The following is an 18,733-nucleotide window of genomic DNA, read 5'->3' as shown; positions in this document are numbered from 1 at the left end:
TGCGTGTGCGCGTGTGCGCGCGTGCGTGCGGGCGGGCGGGTGGGCGGGGCGCGCAGTGGGGTTAAAGTGTATATAAAACGAGACACGTTTTTTCTGGGGGGGGGGTGGATAAGGCAAGTGATGGTAGTAGGGTAGGGGTTGGTGATGTTACAGCTATGTAGGTATAACTACTATTTACTTACTAGCGAAACTTAAACCTCCCCACCTCCCCCGGGTATAAGGTGGGAACTGAGTAAGTAGGGTTTGATGAGGGGATCATCATATAAGTATATCTATGTATATGTATGGGAAGGGGGGTTGGTGGTATAGGTAGGGGTGATAGGGGATGGAGAAGGGAAAGTATACGCGGGAAGGAGGGGTAGGTTTGCCGAGGTTTTTGATACAAATGATTCATGGGTTTTGTGGGTTCATGGATGGCCTAGTCATCGGGGTATAGAAACTGAAGGGTACACTACATATGATAGTGGGGATGGTAAGTGTGAATGTGATGAGAGTTTGAAACATCAAGTACGTGAATGTGATGTTGTGGTCTTGACTCGGCAGGTTAGTATTCAGCAATGTGATATTATTGCCTAAGGACTACATGGATCGACAAGTACATTGCTGGGAAATAGCAGGACATGGTGACGGTATAGGTACCTGACATGACAGATGGGGCGATATAGCAGGGGAAGTTGTGTCTGAGGACTTGTAGGTATTGAAGAGTCCACCATCGTTGTGACAAGAGTCGGTTATTGTTCTTTGTTCCTTCTTCTTCTCCTCCTCCTCTTCCTCCCCGATGCTGAGTCTGAAGTATATTTCTGATTCACTCTGCGCTCTTTCCAAGAGGCAAACCTCTACCAGATGCAAGTATATTCATGCTTTCAGAAAATACATCCCCCTCCCCTGTACCGCTGCAGTGAGTCCCATCAAGACCGTACGTCTGGGGATGAGGATCATCATAGAGAGCGTAATTGATCAGAGCGCGGTGGTTTGACAACTCACAATCTTCACTCGTCGGCATATACTGTGCTTCGGGAATAATGGAGACACCTGCAGTTGATGAAGAAAGTGGGTTCACATCTATGTTGTCGTTGTCGGTCACATTCTCCTTGTCGTCATGTTCATAGTTGAGTGGCGAAGCAGTATGTGCCTCGCGTGCCAGCTGGTATGCGAGCTTCTCGTTGAAGATAGTGAAAGGTTGACCTGATGAAACAGGCCAGGCATCTTTGTCGTGACGGAAGCATCTTCTCCCGGGGGACAAGTGCAGTGAGTCAATACTGTCTTTCCGCTTGATACCATTTTGCGGGTCGGCTACTACTGGAGATGTAATTGAGTTTCCAGCAATCGTGATAACTGGTATATAGTTAGCTTACAGTTTTGGGAAGCTCGAAGAGAAGAGGAAGGTGTTTGCATACAATCAGTGTCCATCTCTGTCCTTGGAATGGTACCTCCGCTTTCGAACTCTAGTTCATCACATGTAGAATTGTCGACATGATCGGCATATTTTTGATGTTTTGTTTTGGATACCACACGTCCATCATCAGAGTCCACCTCTGTCCTTGCAACAGCATCTCCGCCATCAAACTCCATTTCATCAGAAGTGGTATTGTCGACATAATCAGAGTATCTTCGTTGTGCTGATTTGGACACCACAACTCCATCATCAGAGTACATATCATCAACATGTAGACGCTTAGATCTCTTTGACTTCTTCTTGACCACAACCTCTTCCTCCTCACTGCTCACCTCCAGAAACTCATCCTGAGGATGCACATTCATGTTGTACGAAACTCTCTGATCCGACACTTTGCGAGGAGAGCGACGAGTCGGTTCAACTGACATCAATCGGGACTGAGTGAGCTTGCGCTTCTTGTTCTTTGCGCCTTGCCTTGGTTCTTCCTCAGCTTCACTTTCTTCATCATCCAACTCCTCTGCATTAGTATAGACAGCAGCATAATCCTCACTTTCGTCATCTGCATCGAGACAGAATTGATTCTCTCCATGAGCTGAGCGACGCCTCGCCGCTTGTGTTGGCCGAATGGCGTCGTCCATAGGATGATACTTTGCATCGTAGACAAGCTTGCTCTTGTTTCTACTGCGAAAGCTGTAGGAAGAAGTGGGAGCGGAAGAAGTTGGAGGTGGAGGGTGTGACACTTCAACGCCGGCGCTGTTGACTTGGTCGAGTCCAGGCGCAGTGATTTCAGAACTGAGGTCAGAAGATGGCGCGTATTGCTGTTCATGTCAGTTGTAGTACCAGTCAGCCTGAGATGGACTTACTAGGTTCTCAATGGATTCCGAGATTTCCTCGCTGCCTTCATGTTCAGGACGAGTTATCGCTTCGTCGTCATGGACTTCAATGAAGTCTGAAAAGTCAATTGAACGAGCCATATTGATAATCGCTGACCGCGTCCTTATCTCACATGGACGAGATGTGTCGAGGTAAAGTAAACGATGCCACCTCAACAACGAGAGGGACAAGGCTGCGAGCGTGCAGTGAGGTGAGAGATATGTGGGCCAAGGTTGAGTCTTTGGCAGGAAGGAGCCAACAGACACACTGCTTTCGCTACTCGAGCGCTCCTTCCCCCAACCGTATGCACCTTGTATTACTTGACTTTTTTCTATCTGCTTGCTATATAGCATATCAGATCAATTATCTCAGAAAAGAATGGCAGGCCACACCTCAACCTGCCGCAATCGGGTATCAAAAAATATGACTTTGCAGTCAAAGTATAATGATGCACCTTGTATAACCCGGAAAAAAGGTCAACTCTTGAACATGGAGCTGACAACTAGTCAACCTCACATCAAAACCGCATTTATGGCATCACTTCAGACTCGAAGATGTGTTTATTTGACAAGAGTGACCAGATAGTACTTCCACTACTCCAGCACTCCTTCCTCAACCACATCCACGTTGTCCATCAACCCAAGCAAGGCCCGACCGTAACCAAAGAGCTGACATGTAATCAAGGCCTCATCCATGATGCATTTGCAGCAGTGCCTCAAAACTCGACAAAGTGTCCATTTATCAAGACCCTTTCAAAATGCGTACATAAAGTGCAGCGTCTAGTAACGAACGAGAGAACCTACCTACACCCAGACTAGAGAGAGAGAGAGAGAGAGAGAGAAAACCCTTAGATAAACGTCAGCATACAATAACATCTAAAATACACAAAAAGATACAGAATCCCTTTTCTAAAGATAATGGCAATCTGATACGTGCTATACGGCAAAACACATGGATAGATGGAGAAAAAAAAGAAAAGAAAACTCAAGTCATAAAAGGGTAGAGGTACAGGCGAAAAAAAAAACTAAACTTCATAAATTAAAAAGAAGACTACAAAATATGAGCACCTCATTGCCAGATCAGCCGACACAAGATATGAGAACGCTACAAGCGACCTAGCGAGCGAAATAAAAACGCCGCATCTAACGACGTTTTTTTGGGGTAAAAAAAAGGGGGTGTTATAACCCTTTCCCCCCTCCCCCACCTTAGTAATAAACCCCATTTGTTGAAATGAATACCCAAGAATCCACCTGAACAACAACAATACATCCATGCACTCTTTTGCGGTGAAACCGAAATGCCAGATAATTTCAGCTACTAAAACCGCTTTGGTTACGTGTAGCTCTTCAAAACGCCTTGGATATAATATATGCCTTACCGCACCCCGCCCCCAACCCCAATCCCAACAGCCCCTTGCCCCCGCCTTGCCTAATTTTCATTTCCAAACATGATATGCAAAAGAGGAAAAAAAAGTTTGACTGCTTGTTTTGAGAGAATTTCCCAACCCACCCCCTCATTGAGTGACAATATAGCCCTCCGTAGAGAAAACGCCAGATGGGAGATGAAAAAGACATGAATGAGAACGTAGAACTCGCTTGAACGCATTGGAGAGATAACGACTGTTTGTGTATAAGAGAGAGAGAAAGAGAGAGAGAGGAAGAGAGGAAGAGAAGAAGTCTTGTTTGTCATCATCGGTTAAAGCGGGATGTGAGTCGGATGGGAGGTAAAACGAACTCCTCATCTGAATCATCATTTTCATCAACCTCGATGTTGAGGGAGTTTAATGGTTTCGCGACGACGGCATCTCTTGAGCCGGCGGCGGACTTGGAATGTTCGTGGGCTACGGGCAGCGAGTGTACGTCTTTCCGATAGACGGGCTCGGGCTCGAGCGACGACATGGAGGTATCCGAGGTTTCATGTGCTTGCAACTCTGGTGGGTCTTGCGACTTGCGCGCGTTGCATTTGTCGACTTCGGTCTTGGCAGTCTCTAAAAGGGTCTCAAAGCTTTTCCGTATTGTCGCTAGTTCTTTTCTGCAGTCGCCGTCGCGCAGGGTGAGATGCGCTGCCTTTTCGCATAATTCTTGTGCTTGTTCGAGTATCTTATCTGTGGAGTCGAATAATTCTGCTGGTGTCTCTACACCGCTACTGACACCTAACCGGCCACTTCGTCTTGCTGCCGATCGTGCTCGCAGTGCCGACATGCGTGCTTTGTAGTTTACTTTGGCTGGACTGATTTCATCTTCGTCATCATCGTCATCATCATCCTCCTCCTCGCTAGAGGATGCCATGGTGGCCATGTCATTCATCCTGGCTTCCATCTTGGCCTTTCGTAGCAGGTTGCGCCCTGTTCCGAAAGCGCGAACCAGTAATTCAAAAGACCTTTGCATGTCCCCATCATAGCTCGTAACAACCATGACCCGAGAGCGATGTCGTGCGGAGTCGGGTTCCTGGTCCGAGGTAACTGAGAGAGACTTGCGTTTCCGGCTCACAATAGGGTCGGCGGGCGCGGCGTCTTCTGCAATGGCGTCTAGTTTGCCTGGGCGTATGGAAGCGGTCGAATCTGATTTGTGCTTTGCGAACGGCGACTGTGATATGGATACTTTTGTGATTTCGTGTTGCATTGCCGTGACCCTGTCATCGGCGGTCGTGATTTGGTGCAGCCATTGTGGGATGTTGTCCTGGAGAAAGACAAACGACTTGTCGATGTCAGACATGGTGGTGGCTACTTGGGCGTCTAGCGAACCGAATTGCGGAAGTAAGCGATACGACGCAGACGAGCGCGGGTTGTCGCATGCAGCAGGGCCAGCGATACGGATGGCGTGAACAGAGAGGCCTGACAGCAGCAAAGGAAAAAGGAAGAAGGTCGCGTGGTCGTGTGGTTGTGTGGTCGAGATGGAGAGGGGACAGCGTCGGGGTACTTGAGTGTGTGAGGGTGTGTGTGTGTGTGCACAGCGGGTGCGGAGAATTAGTGCGAGCAGCGAACCAGGCGGGCCATAGGATCAGCAGTTACTAGTTATGGGGGGGAGAGGCGGCTGGTGGGTAGGGACTAGGTCCGATACAAGACGTGATCAACGGGGCCAGGCGGTGACTTGTGTACCCCCGGGGGGTGGTGCATTGCATGAAGAAGGTGAGGAAGAGAGAGGAGGGGGGTGGAAAGAGCCGTCAGAATTACATACACGTCGTTGTCAAGGCGGGCATGCACTTGGGGTTCCCACGGGAGCGGTTCAGCAACGCGCAATACCCTTGGCGAAGATCGAGCCAGCAGACTCGCATTCGGGTTTGGTGCAAGCAGGCATGCGGCGCCATTACATGAAGCAATTGCCTCGCACAAGCTGCTCGCAGACGGCGCTGAACATGGCAGAGGCCGGTTGCTTCATCTACCACAACGTTTGGCCTGGCTCGACAAGCAAAAAAAAACGAGCGGGCCGATGAGGCAGGCGGCCGATTGACAAGAAGCCTTTTTCTCCCCACCCCGTTTCCCCATGACGGCAGGCGACCGGGGGGGGGGGGCGGGCGCATGTGTTGCTGCAATGTGGCGGCTAATGGTCCCAATCAGCGCAGCCACGGCGCCTTTTAGACTACGCCGCAGCGCCTCTCCCGAAACAAAACAATTGCAATGTCGCCCTACCCTCGATGCCGAACGCGAGAAGCGACATGCATGCCAGAAGCGGTGAAGGGAGACATGGGAGCACATGGCCCTGCAAACCATCGTGTCGGCCTGTTGGCCAGTCGTCGAAGGGGGTGTCAGCACTGTCTCTTGTCATGCCATCTTTCGGCGCTATGTAGGCTTCAGGAGGTCAAGTAGCATCCAGACTGTGAAGATGCCTTGCTGCACGAAGCGTCGGCTAGGCCAGAGTTTAATCGTGATTTGCGCGTGCACAGTCCGTAGTTGACGACATGTCACGTGACTTGCCACATGCGGAAACTGTACCCCCTCCCTGGTCGCTTGTGGTCCATGGGCATGTGCATGCACCGAGTTCTATATGCGTACTGATGCGTTTGGACTCTGCCAACTGGCCGACCATACGTACGTCTGTACGCATACGACGACAAGTACTTGCTATATTGATATGCACGTGTTGCACGCTCGACACAGTCTAGTCGCACGCCTAAACTCTAATACCCCTGTCCAAAGTGGCCCGCCTAGCCCGCAGCCCACGGAACCCGCCTCCCTCTCCAACCGTTGCCCCCCAAACGCCAACCGTTGCCCCTCCCAGCTAACTAATCATCTGTCTGTGCGCTTCGTCGTCAACTCGCCCGATGCTTTTCATGACTACACAGAAAAAACAATGATGCCATCGATGCATTTCGCGATGCGTGCTCAACAGCTTCTTCATTTGCCCGTTTGGCATCGCGAGCAGGGTCAAGCGAGGCCCCTCTGATTAAGTCGCCGACCTGAACCAGCGTCCTGGTAAGGCTGCATCGGACCTACCCTCGTATTCTTTGCCAAATTGCCATCCAACTCCGCTCCCCCGCCTGTGGGTGGCTGCGGCAAAGCGGTTACACAACAGATCCTCCCGTGCAGAACACACGCAACAACAACGCACATCATCGCCGCGCCTAATCCACCGCTTGAAAACATCACCACGTTTGTATCGTGTCGCAGCGATTTGGAATATTATTCTTGTCCTAACAAAACCTAATGCGCCTCAACAATCTTGCGCGCCTCTACGGCCACAGCTCCTCGGTCCTCCACCCACCATTCTCCTCAAACGTGTACCTGTACCTCCGCGCCTTGTCCGGGTCGCTAAGATCCGTCCGCTCCACCGAATCCGGCACAATAACCACAACGCGAAAGTTCTTGCGTGCCACCTCATCATCCAGCCCGTCAACCTTTGACCCCAGCCCAAGCTTCTGATCATATGCTTTAGACGTGGGTTGACCTGGCGGCGGATTCTTGAAAGAGCCTATAGCAGTGTCAGAACACCCAAGCAGTAGTCACATCGTCAAGTGCCCTTACCTTTTATCCCGGGACTCTGGTTCCCAAAGAACCCCCTGAGTTCCCTTTGCCAGCTGAACTCGCCCTGCTTGCCTTCATCCACAACTCTCATCCTCTTGCCCAATTCGCTCTTCACAGTCCTCACGCCACTGCTCTCCTCGCTCGCCTCAATATCATCGGCAATGACGTATGCGCGTCCTTTGATCCGCCATTGCGAGCCAGTATCAGCGTTCCAATACACTGCTTCTACAGGACCTCCACCTCCACTTCCTTGCACTTGCTCGCTGCTCTCCGCGTGCCCCGCGCTCGACGTAAATATCTGCCCCACCTTCTCCATGCGCACGTCCGTCGTGAATGTTGGGCAGTCGCTCTGGTACACGGGTGGGTTCCGCTCTGCGTCGTTGTGCTTGTTCTCTGGCAGCTCAGTCCAGAAGCCGCGGTGAATGCAGTATCGCACGCGCGGCACATATGGCGTCGGTGAGTCTTCAGGCGCCTTGTCGAGCGTCCCGAGCACGAACTCGGGCGACTTCATTTTAGAGATGTGTTCGCTGAAGAGCGCTTTCCATGGTGCTTGGGGTAGCGCTGCTGCTGAGGGCGTGGTGCTGGACATGGTGCGCAGAACACGCGAGAGGCGATGCGAAGCAGTACGTGAAGCTATATTTGCTGAATTACTCGCGCGAGAAGAAGAAGTAGACAGGTGAGCCGCAAGTATTCTCGATGCCATGTTAAAAGCTCAGATGGTTGAGCAATTGATATGTTTCCCCAAGTGATGTCGTCATCATCCACGTCCAGCAACCTACCTACGCACACATCGTGGCACAAGTCAAAGTCAATGAGGTCAGAACACACCGCCCTAGTGCAACCAAACTATCTACCTCCCTAAACCATCTCAAATGCCAAAATTTCCCATGAAGAAATCCCCCCCAGCGCATTATACCCAATTCCCAATGTAATGACCCAAAACAAACAAACTTTACCCCTCCGGCGTCTACTTCCCGCACCTACTTTCCCGCATCTAGTCCTCATATCTACCCCCCCGGACACTTTTTTTTTTTTTTTACCCCGCGCCCTTTCCCCCCTTTGCCCAGCCACATTTGCACACATACACACACACAACCATGGGCCGCGCAGCATCTCCGAAGTCCGAGCTGTATATAATAAAGCCAAGTACATCAATATATATACTATACCGTATATGCATCATATATATAAATAAATATACTGGTACACATGCTGGGCACACACACACACACACACAAGAAATTTAGCAAGGGGGGGGTTTATAGATATATCGCGTGACATACATGTCGCCGCTTAGTCCGCTGGATGTGTCCTACTGTACGTAAAGGTACACTATAGATGACGTTTTTTGAGCGAAAAAAAAGAAAATAAAACGGGGGGATGCGGTACCTTGTATGAGTGCGAGTGCGAAGGATGGGTTGGGGAAATGTGGGGGTTAGTATGTGGTTGCTTGTTTTAATTCTGGAGTTGGGGGAAAGGAAGGAGTGTGTGTGTGTGGTTGGGGGGGGGGTTGCAAGTTTATTGGTAAATTAGGTGGAGGAGTCTTGAAACATGCACACACGACAGGAAGCACACATTATTTTATCAACTTGGAACTTTTATCTCTAGTTGGGATATATATATATATATATATTTATATAGCATTGAAAGGTATGAGTATACTACTAGCCAAAAAAAATTTTAAAAAAAAAAGTTCAAGAAACTAGCAGTATAATGGTAAAGTTCACCATCATCATTCTCAAGCCTTCTTGAAAAAGCTAGCAATACTACCTTGACCCTTCTTAGCACCTGCATTCTTGCCTTTTCCGGTGCTGCTTGCTGGTTTCGATGGTGCAGGCTTGGCTTTCTTGGGTACGGGCTCGTCTTCAGAAAAGGATTCCCAGACAGCTTCTTCTTTGGTGACTGTGTAAAACATTGTTAGCTTGAATTTCTCTGGAACCCCCCCCCCCCCCCACACACACACACAAAGTCCAACTTACCCAAATAGCCGTCCTCGTCCTTGACCTTCTTCTTCTTCATCACTCGTCTTCGGCCGCGTCTCCGGCCGTTTGTCACCGTGAACGTGGCTTCGCCCTCCGCTGGTTCTGGGGCGTCAGCTGCGGGGGTGGCTGCCGGAGAAGTTTCAGTCTGTGATTCTACTGCTGCTGCCGGTGCGTCGGGCATGTCTTCATCTGCACAAAGTTAGATGTGAAATAAGTATCTGCTACGCCTGACTCACCATCGTCTTCCATCATCTTGCGTAATCGTTCCGCTCGCTCCTCACGAGCTTTGCGAGCTGCTTCGTTCTTCTCTTCGTCAATCTTGACCTCGGGCTCATCATCTGGATCGCCTTCGTCCTCGGACATGCCTTGCATTGGTTCTATGCATATTAGTCATGTAATATGGACATCAGCACAAAGCCAACTTACCGTCTTCAACAGGGGCAGGTGTAGACTCCTTCGCCTTTGGTTTGGCCTTGGCAAAGGATTTGAATATGTCGCTCGAGGCCTTATCCTTCTTCGCTCCCGGCTTTGAGTCGGATCGCTTGAGTGTACTTGCGCCCGCAGAAGGTTGTGGAGTTGACCGTCCCGATACATTTTCTTCAGTGCTTTCCTTATCCTTTGTACCCAAAGTGACAGCAGGTTTGCTGGCAGGCTTCTCTGCGGGCTTGGATGCTGGCTTCGCGGAAGCTTTGGAGGAAGTGGCTGCGGCGGGAGGGGCGTACTTCGCAGTCCTTCTCTATCGTGACATTAGCTTGACTGTCTTTATCTTGCATAAAGTAAATACCATACCTTGATGTACTCGTTACGAATTGAGCCATACGTCTTCCATCGCTCCAAAGGGTTCACGTCTGCGTACTTTGTCGTGACCTCGTGATTACACAGAGACAACACTCCGAATATCTAATGGGTTTAGCACAGTCTACTCCAAGTTGAAACCATGCATACCTCGAGTGGCCCGGGTTCTAGGCTGTAGATATGGATAGACGCGCCCTCCTCTAGCCCCGCGAGAATCTCTGGTATAACAGTCAGCGAGTATCCATAGCCACCTTTGACACAACGTACCCTCCAACTCCTCTTCCCGAACTAGCAAGATTTGAGTCTCTTTCACACCTCTTGGTGAAGGTGTATTCTCATTATCAGGGCTGCTGTCGTAATCCGAGTCTTCATCCTCCTCTTGGTCGGGCATGGAACTCATGAATGGAGAGCTGCGCATGTCGGTATCTTCGCCTTTTCGAATTTTGGAGCCATTGCTCTGTTCGCTGTTTCGAGGCGTGCCAGTGAGGAGATAGGTGGCATGAACAGACTTCGGCTTGCGTGCATTTTGCGTCTTGTGAAACTCAGCGAGCATCCTGTCTGTGGTGAGCTGGCATTCGTCATTCGCAATCGCAGTACCAACCGTTTCGCCGTGTTGACATTGGTCTTGAGCGCTCGGCTGAGAAGCCTGTAGGTGACAGGCTTGTTCTCAGCAAGAATTCTTGCCGCCAGATAATCCTTGTACTGTTCCTGGGCCATTGTGTAAATTGTCGGCGTTGTCGTAGTCGTGGTAACTACGATGAACAAAGTAGTGGAAGCGCGTCGCGGGGCTGACTCGTGCTCACGCGTCTTGCTCTCCCACCTCGACAAAACTGACTCGAGCACCAAGGCATCCGTCATTGCACACAAGTCAACCACCATGTTTCTATCATGACCGAAGATGAGCGCCGCTGAAGACGAAGATCTAAAATTGCAGCGAGCATCCGCTCTGCTGCTCTCTGACCTTGAGAAGCTTCTCCCACGACTGTTGCAAAAATGCCAGCAAGGCTCTACCTCAAGCACTGTCCGCCACAATGTTAGGACGGCTGATATGCACAAAGCATGCAGCCTGGTATGGCTTCAACAAATTGCCCACCAGTACTCGGGCTGACCATTCCTAGATTGAGCCCTTCCAAGAGGACCCTCAACTTCTGGACACTCACCTCAAGACTTTTATCCCGCCACTGGTTGATGCTTACTTGGAAGCCATATCGACAAGCACCAAGGAGGATCCAAAAAATGGCTGTCTGCCACTCTCACATGCCATATGCCGTATTTTGAATGTGTTCTGCAAGGTCCGCGGTGAAAAAGTCATCAAAGGATTCTTCAACAACGAGCCTCGTTACCTCGAACCAATCTTGAGGGAGCTCGAAGACAGCAAAGATAGTACTAACGAAGGCCCCGAGGCAGCACTATCCCAGAGTGACCGACCATGGGTTCGCCGTTATGTATTGCTCCTGTGGCTTTCGCAGTTATTACTGGCCCCTTTTCCTTTGGAGTCCATGTCTGGGCTACAGGATTCTGCAGAAGCTTCAATTGCGCCTGGGCTGAAGTTGCCTGCCAAATTACCGGGGATAACCCTCCGTGTGCTCTCCATATGCATGTCGCAACTCCGAGCCCCGACCAAAGAGAAAAGCGCTGCTGCAAAACTGTTGGTTCGAATTTGTGTACGTCCAGATATGCAGAAAATGGGTTTACTGGACGCCATGGTTTCGTGGTCGCTTTCCTTCTTCTCTGAAGTGAACGAGGAGCAATTTGACATACACCAGTGCCTCGGTGTATTGTCGTTCATATCTGGACTCCTCGCATCTGCAACAAACGAAGAACTTGGCCCTTTTCTCGCTGCAACTTACCAATCTTGCCGAAAAGTACTGGACCAAGAGAGCCTTGCTTTCATCAAATCGTCGGCTGTGGCTCGTAAGCTAGTAGTGAAAAGTCTGCGCAATATTGTCCTGCATTGTCTGCAGACAACTTCCGTCGTACCTGGGCTTGATCCAACAACGGTTCTGGAGGAAGTCATCGAGTTCTTGCTTGAGGCACTTGCAGATGGAGATACTCCTGTTCGATACGGGGCAAGCAAAGCGCTCAGCATAATTACACTCAAACTTGACACCGAAATGGCTGACGAGGTGGTTGAGGCAATCCTAGGCTCCCTCACCGAGAATGTCTACTGGCAGGGCTCCAAACGTAACTTGAGCAGTGTAAATCCACTGAGATGGCACGGGTTGACATTGACACTTTCTCAGCTGCTCTATCGTAAAGCAGTCCAAACAAACCACTTACCTGACGTCCTGAACGCTCTTCTACTCTCTCTTGGATTCGAGCAACGATCACCCACTGGAGGATCCATTGGTACAAACGTTCGCGATGCAGCTTGCTTTGGCATCTGGGCACTCTCGAGACGCTATGCTACTGCAGATCTCCTTGTCGTGGACACAGCGTCGATACGCGCGTCGGAGCATCTCAAAGCACTGAATGTACCTCAGGTCCTTGCAATTGAACTGGTAGTCGCTGCTTGTCTCGACCCAGCAGGTAACATCAGAAGAGGATCATCCGCTGCTCTACAGGAACTGATTGGTCGACACCCGAATACGATTGAGGAAGGCATACCGCTGGTGCAAATGGTGGATTTCCATGCTGTCGGCCTCCGTCAACGAGCAATGTGTGATGTGGCAATCAAGGCAGGAAACTTGAGTTCGCTATACTGGGAGGCGCTATTCGAAGGCCTCCTTGAATGGCGAGGAACGGGGTCTTTGGACTCTGAATCGCGTTTATTTGCAGCAGAAGCCGTAGGATCTTTGTCCAAGGGACGCTCCCTAGCTGTGGTACAAAGAATGTTGAGACAGGTGCGCAATACGCTTTCAGCCTTGCGCCCCAGACAAGTAGAGGAGCGGCAGGGACTAGTGTCTGCACTTGCAGCTCTTGTAGACACTGCAAGAACCTCAATCGGCAACAGTGGAGATGGGGCTTTGTATGCGTCTCTCTCGAATCTTTGGACACTGTTATCGAGCGACTTGAAGCTTGAAGACAAGGCGTTTATCTCGCCGGCGCTGCGACCACAGTTCACAGCATCCTCGATATGTGCATTCATTGCAGCAATGGCTACGTTTACGACTGATTGTTCCAGTAATATCAAGCCATCCGAGATACCCACAGACGAGGTCTGTCGCCTCTTTGACCTGTGCCTCACTCGACATGAACAGCCAGTCTTGGACGGAATTGCCGTGACTGCACCAGCAGTCATTCTCCTCCTCTCCAAGACACCCAAAGTCGATACCATCGAGGTCGTATCTTCATGGTTGACTAGACTAGAGAACGAAGCCTCATACAACGGACTCAGATGCTCAGGCCACGCAGTCGCACTCGGAGCCGCATACGCCAACCTGAGCAGCCTCCCAGCTGACACGAAAAGAGAAGAAATCCAGCACCGCATCGTCAAGGTTCTCACATTCCGCTGCACCGCCGCCGTAGCCATCGAAGCCCGCACCGTCGCCTTACGCGCTCTAGGTGACCTCCTCGCCAGTAAATCCTCATCATCCTACCATCTCGCCCCAGACGCAGAAACACAAGTCGGCCGCGCCCTGCACATTGCACTCAACGACTACACCATCACTGAACGCGGCGACGTCGGGGCCCTAGTCCGCCTCGAAGCCCTAAACACCGTCCATCTAGCTTGGACATCCAGTCTCCTAACCCCAACCCATGACCCTTGCGGCCGCGAAATCTACGCCGACGTGCTCCGCTTGTCCCTCGAGAAACTCGATAAAATGCGAGTCAAAGCAAGTCAAGTCCTACACCACGCCCTCGACCCCAGCGCCCTCGACGCAGGCGTGTCTTCGAAATCCTTTTTCCTCTCCGCCCTCGCTCCCTTGCAATCCCCCATCGACGCCGTCATCAAAGAAGCCATTTGCACCGGCTTCGTCAGCTCAGCAGGTATGGGCTCGGAATCCGTAGTCCAGAACTCGCGCTTGGCGTTGTTGGATTTCGTTGATACACTTCCTACTTCCTCCCCCTCATCCTCCTCTGAAACCGGCAATGGAGCAAGTGAAGAGTACTCCCTCCTCGACCTCTCAACCACATTCCTCACCCTCCTAAAATCCCACCTCGACAACGAACGTATTTTGCTTCCCCTCCTTGAAGTCCTAGCTTTCTTATTCGACATGCACGTCTTACAGCGCCTAACTACTACGTCTTTCCCGTACGTTACAACCTTCCCCCCCTTTCATCTCTTCATTTCAAACATTTTTTTTCCATTTGCTAACTAATATTGGGGCTGCGGGAAAATAGGTTCCGCACCTTATTGTCGTATACGCAAAAATCTCACTTCAAATCCTCGCACGTGCACAAGTTGCATCTCGCACTGGATATGTACAGGGGACTGGGTAGTGTGGCTGTGACGCGCGAGGAGACGCTGAGGAAGGTGGCGAGTATGCTGTTGCATCCGTTTCCCAAGGTAAGTTGACGTTACTTCTTGGGGTGTTTGTAGTGAAGGAGAGAGAGAGAGAGATGCTAATATGAAAGGTTTAGATTCGTGTTACGGCGGCGGAGACGTTGTGGTTTTTGACGGGGGAGGAGGGTCTCAAGAGGCATGATTGGAGTTTGCCGTCCAAGAGCTTGAAGCCTGCTGTGGATGGGATTAGAGCGGCGGTGGTGGCGGGGGAGGAAGCGACATGAACAGACACAATCATAGTGATAGATGTGTCGAGGGAAAATCATTTTCGGCCATGCCTAGTTAGTAGAATGTATTGTTTACTGTCTACTCTAAAGTTTGGCCTTGGTCTTGTCGTCTTGCACAATAGACAATACTAACTGCTCCGCTTCCCATGCACTTCCCCAACCACTCTGGTAGCCGTAACCCGCATGGCCATAACTATGCACGACCCACTTGCCATCAATCACCTCCTTCTCAACCCTAGGTCCGCCAGTCCGCATGGGCCGTAGACCGACACCATGCCTAACAATGTCAAGTTCAGTTACCTTTCCAGTCTTTGGTGCGAGTGCAGGACACAAGTCAATGGAGCGCTGCATGATACGCTGTGCAAGGTTAGGATCAGGCTGGCTCTCCCACGAGCCATGCTGCAAACAGCCACCGAGAATGGTGCCTCCACCAACAGCTCGCTGCATGATGTAGGTGGCTTCTTCGCTGCCATCATCAGTGCCACTGACGGTCAGCATGACGCCTGGCTCGTTCCTAACGAGCACAATCTGGCCGCGTCCCGGGTACACGTTCGAGTCCATGACTCCACCGAGCTTGGAGGCGAGAAGACCAGTGCAGTTTACAATCACATCGGCATGGCCAGAAGGGTGGAAGCTGGCAGCTTCAGAGATGTGGGAGAGGATGCCACGTTTGATGATGACGCCGGCTTTCACACATTGGCCGAGGATCCAGGGCAGGTAGACGGCCGTGTTGATGCAGACAGATGAGAACTCGGTGCCAGTATCACAGTCTTCTGGGAGTTCGCTTTTGGGCAAGACACGGAACTAAGGGCATGTGAATATAGGTCACATCGATGAAGTAACAGTGGGATAGCAACATACGTTAGGGACCACATCCTTGAACCAAGCATCTTCCTTTGTCAGCTCCTCAAACCACTGGCCAGTAGCCGTGCCAGCATCCTTCTTCCTTCCATACACCCGCGTGTTCTGGAAGTGGATGCCAGCCTCTGGGACTTGGCGACATAGCCGCTCGAGCTCCGGCCAGGTAGCCCTCTCAAACTTTTGCAGAATGGAGCCCGGCTTGCCGACAGGAAAGTAGTTAGCTCCAGCCCAGGGGGAAGCGTATTCTATGTCATAGTCGCCGGGCATGTGCTTGGCGACGACGGTGATGCTCAGGTTCTTGTGCCTGGACAGCACGAGGGCGGCCGAGAGCCCGATGACTCCTGCGCTGGGTGGTAGTAGTAGTGTCAGCATGCTAGATACATTAAAGTACATTGGACTACCGCAACGGGCAGCTGGCCCTGCAGCTTCGGCACATGGGGGAGGCGGATCGGCACATGAAAATTGGACGTGTTTGTGTTGATTATATTATTGCCATGGCTGCAGGACCGATGAAAAAAACGGGTGTGGTGAGGTGGGCAACTGCTTACCCCGCAACGACGACATTCTTGGTGGACATGGTAGCTCTGGCTTAGCTATTTATTCAAGGGAGGAAAGGAATGGGTGGGCTTGACGCACTTGTGATTTTGTGTGGCATCACATGGCTCCACGGGCGAGAGTAGCAGGCAGTGGTAGAGGCCAGCAGGGAGTGGGGACTTTGGGTGGTGGAGCGGGTTGGCGGGGTCATCTGGCCGTGGTTTTTTTTGCCAGCTCGCTTATTGGTTCCGCCGGCACACGGGCACGAGACAAAACGCGTGGGCACATGAGAGGGAGAGGTCTTTGTTTGTGTATGCAGTGTATGTAGTGTAGTGTAGTGTAGTGTAGTGTACACATGTGCTGGGGGGGGGGACAGATGAGATGGGCGGCGGGAATATCAATCTCTCCCTCGCTCGTTTGTCAATCTTTCATCCACCTATTCTGGCTTGTTCCTCTTCACCCAAACACCGTCTTCACCAGCAATTGACGTGCTCTGCTTTTGCGCTGCCTGCCTTCACCGCCCACTGCAGGCGACGAAAACCAGTCGGGCCAGCCCCAGCCCCAGCACAGCGGCTAGCTTAGGGGAGGGGGGCACAGCTCTGCGGTGCCTGACATCATTGCCCGAGTCCGAGGTAGTTGTTAAAGTAGCAGTACTTAGCATGTATATGTACTAGACAAGACAGACGTATATGCAGGCCCGAAGATTTTTCCGTGCCAGCACCGCGCAGGCCTGAGTAGTACATTTAGCTGCACCGGCCCTCTGCCACAGCATTGCATACACATACTTGCGATACAACACAACACTCCTGGTCTTTGTCTGGTTGGCCGCCGCCCGATTGTCGTCCCTGTGCCTGGCCGGGCATTGTTCAGTCTCTGTTCGCGCGAGCCCGCCCCGAGTCAGGCCTGCTGTCGTTGTTCCTGAGACTTGCCAAGCGGAGCCATCCCTGCTTGCCCGTGTCCCTTTACTACCAGAGCTTCACAAGTTCGCGCGCGTCACACAAGATATTATTCCTCGCCTGCCTCCCCTTGCCCTTCACCGGCCACGACCTTCACCCTCCATCGTGGCGTGGCCGGCCCAGCTCCTCTGCCCTGCAACCACTGCTCTTGCCGCTTCCACCAGAGCTCTCCTTTCATCCATGACCGCCTCACCCCACCTGTGCCTTCCGCCCCAAATACACCGACTTCTCCTGGCCCCAAAACATCCTTGCTGCTCCCACCACCATGGCTACCCGACGACACCGGGCCAACTCGCCTGAATTCCCCATCCTCGATGCAAATGCCCTGTATGCTAGCAGCATCCGTGGCGATGGTGAGCATGCTCTCTGACTATTCTCGCTTGACCACCACTGACTATTCCCCCCAAGGCAACTGCCTGTTCAACGCCCTGTCCGACCAGCTCTACGGCCACCAAGACATGCACGAGGTCCTGCGCGCCACCACCATAGAGCACATGAGGGACTGTTCAGACTTCTACCGCCAGTACATGGCCGTCAATACTGTTCGGAGAAATCCCAAACGCAAGACGGCCGCTGCCAATGCCGCCACCAAGCGTCTCGACACCACCTACTACACCGAGGAACAGCTGCAGCAGCAGTTTGAGCATCATGTAGAGAAGATGGGCCAGCCTGGCGAGTGGGCAGACAACATGGAAGTCTCAGCCTTTGCCTCTGCTCTTAATGTCAATGTCCGCCTGTGGCAGGCTGACTACACCTACCTCTTCTCTCCACGCATGACCTCTGCATCCAATGCTGATCCCGCTGCCGACGACAAACGCCAGACCCTCCACATTGCCTACCATGTATGTTGTAGTCTCTTGCTACCCCGCTCATCTTGTACTGACGTAGTATCCGTAGACTTGGGAACACTATTCCTCTGTCCGTAATATCGCCGGTCCCCACACTGGCATCCCAAATGTCAACGTAGTGCCAAAGGCCATGTCCAAAAAGCGTCCAAGTCCCAGTGTCGATGGTGACGATGACGACCAACGCCAGCGCTCACGAAAGCGTCGCTCCCCCTTGCCTCTATTCGACTCTGATTCAACGCCAGAAGGCACCGACAGCTCGTCGGATGAATCACATGGGTTTGTAGCCTCGCAACAGTCGACCTTGCAGACTCCTCCACCCGAGCCGCCAAGGCCAGTGAAGCTCACCATCAAACTTCGTGGACTCCGCACCTGCGATGCCTCCTCGACGGACTCATCTCGGGAACCAACCCCTGCCCCTAAAACGATACTACACACAGACACCAGGCCCGTGCCCGCAGAAGCATCACCACTCAAGACTCCTGCAGTGTCCAAGCCCCTCACTCCCTGTTATGACTTTATCGTGTGAAGAGAGCGAGAGAGAGAAAGAGGTGGTTGACTTATGATTGCTGATGATGACGACGAGACAATGATACCCTAACAGCATACGGTGGGCGCGTTATTCTTTTCTGACTTGCATTTTTTTCCTTCTCTTCTTCTTCTTCTTCTTCTCATCCTCCCTTGGATCTCGCGTTCTTTGCATAGCATACGAGCATCGGCATGGCTGTCTGTGTTATCCATTGTTGCATATGCCGGTATGACGGACTGACGGGGTGCCAAAGTGCTTGGGCCTGCAGTCTCTTCACCGGCTTTGGCGTTTGAAAGGAAATGTCTTTTTTAACTTTCTCTCTCTCTTT

The 18,733-nt window shown here is 51.6% G+C and overlaps 7 protein-coding genes across 7 annotated transcripts; 2 read left to right on the top strand and 5 right to left on the bottom strand.

Annotated features, from left to right (window-relative positions):
* Nucleotides 1–805: 805 nt before the first annotated feature.
* On the bottom strand, nt 806–2,121 carry COCMIDRAFT_103898 (uncharacterized protein; the record flags this gene model as incomplete). The annotated part of the gene is made up of 2 exons (XM_007693006.1): nt 806–1,335; nt 1,515–2,121. Coding segments are annotated over 2 exons (1,137 nt in total), but the record flags the coding sequence as incomplete, so codon positions are not given.
* A 1,836-nt stretch (nt 2,122–3,957) lies between these two features.
* Nucleotides 3,958–4,983, bottom strand: COCMIDRAFT_103850 (uncharacterized protein; the record flags this gene model as incomplete). Its single annotated transcript, XM_007693005.1, has 1 exon — nt 3,958–4,983. The coding sequence occupies one exon, from the start codon at nt 4,981–4,983 to the stop codon at nt 3,958–3,960; it is 1,026 nt and encodes a 341-aa protein (XP_007691195.1).
* Nucleotides 4,984–6,937: 1,954 nt separating this feature from the next.
* On the bottom strand, nt 6,938–7,818 carry COCMIDRAFT_103877 (uncharacterized protein; the record flags this gene model as incomplete). Its single annotated transcript, XM_007693004.1, has 2 exons — nt 6,938–7,176; nt 7,230–7,818. The coding sequence occupies 2 exons, from the start codon at nt 7,816–7,818 to the stop codon at nt 6,938–6,940; spliced, it is 828 nt and encodes a 275-aa protein (XP_007691194.1).
* A 1,149-nt stretch (nt 7,819–8,967) lies between these two features.
* COCMIDRAFT_103875 (uncharacterized protein) lies at nt 8,968–10,723 on the bottom strand (the record flags this gene model as incomplete). Its single annotated transcript, XM_007693003.1, has 8 exons — nt 8,968–9,131; nt 9,209–9,400; nt 9,448–9,588; nt 9,638–9,947; nt 10,001–10,111; nt 10,157–10,224; nt 10,274–10,560; nt 10,608–10,723. 8 exons carry the CDS (start codon nt 10,721–10,723, stop codon nt 8,968–8,970), a joined length of 1,389 nt encoding a protein of 462 aa, XP_007691193.1.
* Nucleotides 10,724–10,904: 181 nt separating this feature from the next.
* Nucleotides 10,905–14,677, top strand: COCMIDRAFT_103918 (uncharacterized protein; the record flags this gene model as incomplete). The annotated part of the gene is made up of 4 exons (XM_007693002.1): nt 10,905–11,075; nt 11,125–14,201; nt 14,291–14,456; nt 14,531–14,677. 4 exons carry the CDS (start codon nt 10,905–10,907, stop codon nt 14,675–14,677), a joined length of 3,561 nt encoding a protein of 1,186 aa, XP_007691192.1.
* An 87-nt stretch (nt 14,678–14,764) lies between these two features.
* COCMIDRAFT_29064 (uncharacterized protein) lies at nt 14,765–16,118 on the bottom strand (the record flags this gene model as incomplete). The annotated part of the gene is made up of 3 exons (XM_007692984.1): nt 14,765–15,484; nt 15,542–15,887; nt 16,090–16,118. 3 exons carry the CDS (start codon nt 16,116–16,118, stop codon nt 14,765–14,767), a joined length of 1,095 nt encoding a protein of 364 aa, XP_007691174.1.
* A 1,178-nt stretch (nt 16,119–17,296) lies between these two features.
* Nucleotides 17,297–18,405, top strand: COCMIDRAFT_103910 (uncharacterized protein; the record flags this gene model as incomplete). The annotated part of the gene is made up of 3 exons (XM_007693001.1): nt 17,297–17,384; nt 17,440–17,873; nt 17,929–18,405. The coding sequence occupies 3 exons, from the start codon at nt 17,297–17,299 to the stop codon at nt 18,403–18,405; spliced, it is 999 nt and encodes a 332-aa protein (XP_007691191.1).
* Between the last annotated feature and the right edge of the window lie 328 nt (nt 18,406–18,733).

Source organism: Bipolaris oryzae (genome assembly GCF_000523455.1).
Source record: "Bipolaris oryzae ATCC 44560 unplaced genomic scaffold scaffold_148, whole genome shotgun sequence".
NCBI classification, from domain to species: domain Eukaryota; kingdom Fungi; phylum Ascomycota; class Dothideomycetes; order Pleosporales; family Pleosporaceae; genus Bipolaris; species Bipolaris oryzae.
Note: the sequence above shows the minus strand (reverse complement) of the source record. Positions and strands in the feature narration are given on the sequence as shown.